The sequence below is a fragment of the Sprattus sprattus genome (genome assembly GCF_963457725.1).
Source record: "Sprattus sprattus genome assembly, chromosome: 7".
NCBI classification, from domain to species: domain Eukaryota; kingdom Metazoa; phylum Chordata; class Actinopteri; order Clupeiformes; family Clupeidae; genus Sprattus; species Sprattus sprattus.
This window is the reverse complement of record NC_137926.1, coordinates 3198495-3205994: the sequence shown is the minus strand read 5'-3', so window position 1 is coordinate 3205994 and position 7500 is coordinate 3198495. Positions and strand designations below refer to the sequence as shown.

The 7500-nt window shown below is 47.5% G+C and overlaps 1 protein-coding gene across 1 annotated transcript in view; it reads left to right on the top strand.

Moving 5' to 3' along the window:
* Positions 1-7500, top strand: part of map3k1 (mitogen-activated protein kinase kinase kinase 1, E3 ubiquitin protein ligase) — a gene marked incomplete at its 5' end in the record, with an annotated part of 56610 nt that overhangs the window by 41490 nt on the left and 7620 nt on the right. The window contains 4 exon segments of the mRNA XM_080842571.1: positions 272-464; positions 1796-3464; positions 4006-4158; positions 4974-5136. Of these exon segments, the coding sequence (XP_080698697.1) occupies positions 272-464; positions 1796-3464; positions 4006-4158; positions 4974-5136 (2178 nt within the window).

Here is a 7500-nt window from a genome sequence, read left to right as displayed (position 1 = left end):
GCACTATTGTTTATCCATTGCACTGTTGTATTGTATTGTTTTGCACTGTTGTATTGTATTGTTTTGCACTGTTGTACTAATTTGCACTGTTGTATTGTTTTGTGTTGTGATGTATATATGTGTAATATGTGTAAGCACACTGAGAGCCACTGCACCAAGACAAATTCCTTGCTTGTGTAAACTAACTTGGCCAATAAAAGCTGTTTCTGATTCTGAACATCAACAACAACAACAATGTTTATTTGTGTTGGCTGTTCTGCTCTCTGTGCAGGGTCCATAGGCATCGGTGGGGTGGACTATGTCCTGAACTGCATCCTGGGCTCCCAGACGGAGTCCACCAACTGGCAGGCCCTGCTGGGGCGCCTGTGCCTGATCGACCGGCTGCTCCTGGAGTTCCCTGCCGAGTTCTACCCCCACATCGTGTCGGCCGGAGACTGCAACCAGTCACAGAACCTGGGAGAGAGGTGAGGATCGCCTGCTATAAACACGGACGTGAATAGTGTTAAAATATCACCTGTTATAAACACAAACGTGAAAAGTGTTAAATTTTTCACCTGCTATAAACACGAACGTGAATAGTGTTAAAATATCGCCTGTTATAAACACAAACTTGAATAGTGTTAAAATATCACCTGTTATAAACACGGACGTGAATAGTGTTAAAATATCACCTGTTATAAACAAACCCAACCAGTCACAGAACCTGGGAGAGAGGTGAGGATCGCCTGCTATAAACACGGACGTGAATAGTGTTATAATATCACCTGTTATAAACACAAACGTGAATAGTGTTAAAATAACGCCTGTTATAAACAGACCCAACCAGTCACAGAACCTGGGAGAGAGGTAAGGATCGACACTGACGATGGCTTAAGGCCGAAACGCGTCTGTGCAAAATAAACTGGTCTTAATATTAATGAGAAAAACTTGAGAGTGCGGTTCTATTCTACTCATAGTTAACATTCTTTTACTCGCACCCGGAAACGCATTTATATATTTTTTGGAAGTAGAGCGCGCCTATCCCTACTAAGAGGTGAGGATCGCACCATCAGCTAGATGAAGTCTAAATACAAAGTGGTTTTCATGAATGAGATGAAGAATTTTGTGAAGGGGAATGGTGAAGTAGTGGTAGCTGGTTATACTCCAAATAATCGAATATCCAGTCATATATCCCTCAGACATGAGCCTCACCACAGCTTTAATGCCAAAATAGAGAAATGATCGCCGTATGTTGGAGTCAGTTGTGTGGCACATTCTAGTACTTGCACATAAACTGTTCTGGATCATTCCATTGTGTTATGTTGTGTTCTAGTGCTCTAGGTGTCCAAGCACCTGTTAAAATAGATTATAAACACGAACATGAATAGTGTTTAAATAGATCACCTGTTATAAACACGAACGTGAATAGTGTTAAAATATCACCTGTTTAAAAACATGAACTTGAATAGTTTTAAAATATCACCTGCTATAAACACGGACGTGAATAGTGTTGAAATATCACCTGTTATAAACATGAATGTGGATAGCGTTAAAATATCGCCTGTTATAAACACGGACGTGAATAGTGTTAAAATATCACCTGCTATAAACCCGAAACGTGTTAAAATATCACCTGTTATAAACACAAACGTGAATAGTGTTAAAATATCACCTGTTATAAACACGATCGTGAATAGTGTTCCAATATCACCTGTTATAAACACGATCGTGAATAGTAAAATATCGCCCGTTATAAACCCGAAACGTGAATAGGATTGTGTTGTTGACGACTCCGGCCCTCCTTCCCCAAAAGCAGATACCAGAAGCTTCTCCCGCTGCTGAGCTTCGCGCTGCAGTCCATCGACAACTCCCACTCCATGGTGGGCAAGCTGTCCCGCCGCGTGTTCCTCAGCGCCGCCCGCATGGTGGCGCGGGTGCCGCACGTCTTCCTCAAGCTGCTGGACATGCTCAGCGCCACCAGCTCCACCCACTACGCCCGCATGCGGCGCCGCCTGCTCGCCATCGCCGAGGAGATGGACATCCTGGACGCCATCCACCTGGGGCTGGAGGAGCTGCACTCGGCGGAGAGCGGAGGAGGAGGAGGAGGAGGAGGAGGAGGAGGAGGAGGAGGAGGAGGAGGAGCATGCGGGATTGGCGCCGCCTCGGCAGGATGCGGAGCGCACTACGCCGACGGCCCGGTCGCCCCGCACAACTCGCCGAATGTGACGGAGTGCAACTCACCCGCCCACACGGTGCAGCTGTGCACCACCGGGAAGCAGAGAGGACGGGCGCAACAACAGCAACAACAACAACAGCAACAGCAACAACAGCAACAACAACAACAGCAACAACAGCAGCCCCCGCAGGGAGGTGCAGCTAAGGTCTCTGCAGCCGTGGGGAGCCAAGAGGAGGTGCTGGCGGAGCGGCTGGCGGCCATGTCGGCAGGAGGCTCCCCTGCGGAGTACCCAAAGCCCCCCGTGCAGGCCCGAGGCCGACTGCAGAACCAGTGCCTCAACTCCCCTTCCCCCTCCACCCAGCCTCAGCCTCAGCCAGCCCCGCTCCTCCCCGCCCCGCTCCTCCCCTCCCCGTCTGCCCCTCGCGCGCCCGCCTTCCCCACAGACGCCTCGAGCCCCAAGACTCCCCACCGATGCCCGCCAGGCTTTGTGCCCAGCAAGCTAGCAGCCGGCGCCTCACCCGGTGCCCAGCGCAAGTACCCGCTGCAGAAGGCGTCCGGAGCATGTGGCGGTGGCAGTAGCAGTAGCGGTAGCAGCAGCGGTGGCGCTAGCTGTAAAGACCCAGAGAAAGACCCCTCGGCCGTCTTCACCCAGTCCCGCCCCCTGCCCTCAAGCCAGATCCACAGACCAAAGCCCTCTCGTCCCGCGCCCTCAGAGGCGGGCGGCGGCAGCAGCAGCAAGCACGTCTGCCCTCTAGCGGGCAAAGGCGGCATGAGGCTGGACCTGCAGGCCTCCTCCGCTGCTGCCGGTGGCGGTGCCGCGTGCTCTGGAGCTGCCGCCGAGTCCTCCTCCTCCTCCAGCCCTTCGGGCGCAGCCACGCTCATCCCCAGCGAGGACACGGTCTTCACGCCGGTGGAGGAGAAGTTCCGCGGGCTGGACGCCTCCGCCGAGCTCAACTCCAGCATGGAGGACCTGCTGGAGGGCACCATCATGCCCAGCGCCGGCGAGGGCACCGTCACCTTCCAGTCCGAGGTGGCAGTGCTGTCACCGGGCGAGCAGGGTGGGGGCACCGGGGCGGGCGACTCCAGCGCGGGCAGCAGCGGCGGCGGCGGGGGCGGCGCCGGCACCACCACCCGGGGCACCTACACGGACGACGTGACCCAGCACCAGAAGTGCAAGGAGAAGATGGAGGCCGAGGAAGAGGAGGCGCTGGCCATCGTCATGGCGATGTCGGAGTCGCAGGACGCCCTTCCCATCATCCCCCAGCTGCAGGTGGACAAGGGGGAGGACGTCATCATCATCCAGGTGGATGTAAGTTACGCTTACCAGTCTGATGCTGATGGATTATCCAATGAGTTGCACTGATATGTACACATGTACATGTGAGATATGTAGACATGTTCAAGAGAGATATGTAGATATGAACGTTAGATAAAAACACAATACTATTTCTTTCTACAGTGTGCAGAGTAACCTTATTTAGCTTAATATTTACAGTACCAGTCAAAAGTTTGGAGTGGACATACCTTCTAATTTTTTGAGAAGTTTTTTCTTTACTTATATTATTTTCTACATGGTTGATAAAACTTTTTTTGTTTAGTACATCATTCCATATGTGTTCTTTCATAGTTTAAATGCCTTCAGTATTAATCTACAATGTAGAGAGTAATAAAAGTAAAGAAAAAACTTTCAAACTTTTGACTGGTACTGTAACTTGATGATAATCTCCTTCTCACGTCTTCAGCACCTCCGTTGTCTTCTGTCTGTCAACATCAGGTTTATGGAACTAAACTTTAAACTTCAAATAAACCCTTCCTGTACACCATTAATCCTTTGGTGGTTTTTCCTCCAGACGCCCGAGACGCTGCCTGGGCTTACCAAAGCAAAGCAGCCCTACCGGGAGGGGCACGAGTGGCTAAAGGGGCAGCAGATCGGCCTGGGCGCTTTCTCCTCCTGCTACCAGGCTCAGGACGTGGGCACCGGCACCCTCATGGCCGTCAAACAGGTGGGGAGGAACACAACACACACAACACACACAACACACACAACAAACACAGCACACACAGCACAGACAACACAGACAACACACAAAACACAGACAACACACACAACACACACAACACACACAACACACACAACACACACAACACACACAACACAGACAACACAGACAACACAGACAACACAGACAACACACACAACACACACAACACACACAACACACACAACACAGACAACGCACAGCACAGCACACCACGGCGCACACACCACGCACCACGCACCACGCACCACGCACCACGCACCACGCACCACGCACCACGCACCACGCACCACGCAACACGCAACACGCAACACGCAACACGCAACACACAGCACAGCAGGGAGAAAAATATCCAAAACTTTAAAGAAATCCCACAGGCTGTGCACAGGTGGAGGCTAAGATGGACGCTTTCTCGAATGCAGTTTAGTGTTTCGTAAATATATACAATATCTATGCCTGTGATGGATAAACACAACAGAGTCATTTAGAAACAAAATTATCAAAATCTGTAAAGAAATCCTACATGCTGTGCACAGATGGAAGCTATCTAAGATGGCTGCTTTCACTCCTGCTTTTAACAAACAACAAACAAACAAACAAACAAACAAGGCAGACTTTAGTGAATATACAATATCTATGCCTGTGATGGGTTAACACAAAGGAAATCTCGTATATCAACCTATGGTGTAGGGTCCATTTTGAACTCTCACTTGAATAGCTTAGAAGTTTCCGTGAAACGACTGAACACGCTGCTAAGTCCTCTCTCTTTGGGTTTCCAGGTGACCTACGTGCGCAACACCTCCTCGGAGCAGGAGGAGGTGGTGGAGGCGCTGCGGGAGGAGATCCGCATGATGGGCCACCTCAACCACCCCAACATCATCCGCATGCTGGGCGCCACCTGTGAGAAGAGCAACTACAACCTCTTCGTGGAGTGGATGGCAGGTACAGTAGACGCCACTACACCATACCTCTAGTTGACCACAGATATCACAGATCACAGATAGTACTACATACCACTACAATATCAACATATACTTGACTAAACTAAAGTAGTCTAGCTAACCAGCTAACTAAACTAACTCTAGCTAACTAAACTAAAGTAGTTTAGCTAACCAGCTAACTAAAATAGTTTAACTAACCAGCTTACTAAACTAACTAGCTAACTAAACTAGTCTAGCTAAACAGCTAACTAAACTAACTCTAGCTAACTAAACTAAACTAGTCTAGCTTACCAGCTTACTAAACTAACGATCTAACTAAACTAGTCTAGCTAACCAGCTAACTAAACTAACTCTAGCTAACTAAACTAATCTAGCTAACCAGATACCTAAACTAACTCTAGCTTACTAAAGTAGTTTAGCTAGCCAGCTAACTAAACTTACTCTAGCTAACTAAACTAAACTAGTCTAGCTAACCAGCTACCTGAACTAACTCTAGCTAACTAAACTAAACTAGTCTAGCTAACCAGCTACCTAAACTAACTCTAGCAAACTAAAGTAGTTTAGCTAGCCAGCTAACTAAACTTACTCTAGCTAACTAAACTAAACTAGTCTAGCTAACCGAACTAGTCTAGCTAACTAAACTAACTCTAGCTAACTAAACTAGTACTAATACACACTCCGTGCAGCAGTTATCTACTCTATACTACACTAAACCAATACTATGATCAACTCATCAGCACAGGTAACTATAACCAGAACAACAGAATGGACCAGATTGTTGGGATAGTTAGGGATGGATGTCCTACTGTCCTGTCTTCATAAAACAACTGCAGACCTTTGCAGCACCATATCATATTAAAAAGGTGTTTCCGGCCATCTTCTCCTGAATGCTGGCCATCCTTATCTTCGTTGACATTCAGGTGCTTGTGTGTGGACCTTAAAGGCGCCCAAAGCAACATTAGGGCATCAAAATGGAAATATTCCGGATAAGATAATCTTTATGATATTGACATTTACTTCACCATATTAGCACACTTGCATCATTATTTGATACTTTGGGCGTTAAAAAGAGCCGCAAGAGCGTAGCCCTTTATTTATTGGTGCCACCAATAAATAAAGATTTGAAAAAAAAATGTCCTCTCCCCACCGGCGGCGCTGGCAGCGGGATTTTCTATCAGTTCCCACCACACAACGACGTCTCATCTTTGCTCCTTGAATGTCGATATGTAATGGTATGGAGTTACCGTAAATCCTCAAATAGTGGCCGGGGCTTGTATTTACCTTGGCTGCACAGCGCACTGGCCTTCATTTGGGGCAGGCTTGTATTAGGGGCAGGCCTTTATTTCTTGCTTATCTTCTGTTATAGAATTGTATTATTTAAATAATGGGCATAATTGCAGTAGGCTAATATAATTCATTGCATATATTCGTTCAACACTTGTTCCTGCACATCGCGTAGCGCTTTAGGTCGGGGTGTCAACGTAAAAAATAAACATCGGAGTTATGGTCTCCACTGTCAGTCACGGAGGAAAAGATTTCCAAAGCCTTGAATTGAATCATTTTTCTAGACACTCTATTATGCTTATCGCGGACTGAAAACCTTTATTCAACGAGCTGGTTTGATATCCAGCCTAACTTTCTTTCTACCTCCACCTGCTAGTCGTAGGCTACCCTATCGCATTCGTCTCGGGTCAATGTCAAACTTCTTTGCTGCTCTTTCTCCCGAATGTTCTTCAGCAATCAGCATACACCATCTCTTTGAATTTAATATCAAAGTTACGTAAGTCTACTACTGCTTTATGATCCCTTCTGGAAAAAGTAACCTAGCCAACTAAAACGTTACAGATAAACAACAGTAGTCTATACGATACGTGCATTTAGGCTAAACATTCGCCTAGTAGTCCTACGTGGGGAAATTTCTTTTTTTGTATTGCAAACAGCCCATGAGATTAGCCAACAATATTATATAATATAATATTAAACATGAGGAGAACATGTATTTGTGAAATGCATTCAATTAAATTGTGATGCCTACTTTGAGCCGACGGACTGATGCTGGTAGGCTACAGTAATATACCGGTGGGCTACTTTATTTTACCCCCGGCTTGTATTCGGGGCCCGGCCTTTATTTGTCCGCATGGACCACGACCCCGGCTGCTATCTGAAGCCCGGCTTTTAATTGGATCCCGGCCGTTATTTGAGGATTTACGGTATTAAAACTTACTACGTGTAAAACAGACTGGAAATTGAACGTATCAAGCCTCCAATGTTGCCTCGGCGCCTTTAAAGAGTGATGTGGGGTATATCAGGTGCTGGTGTGTGGACCTTAAAGAGTGATGTGGGATATCATTGGGCCTGAGGGTGG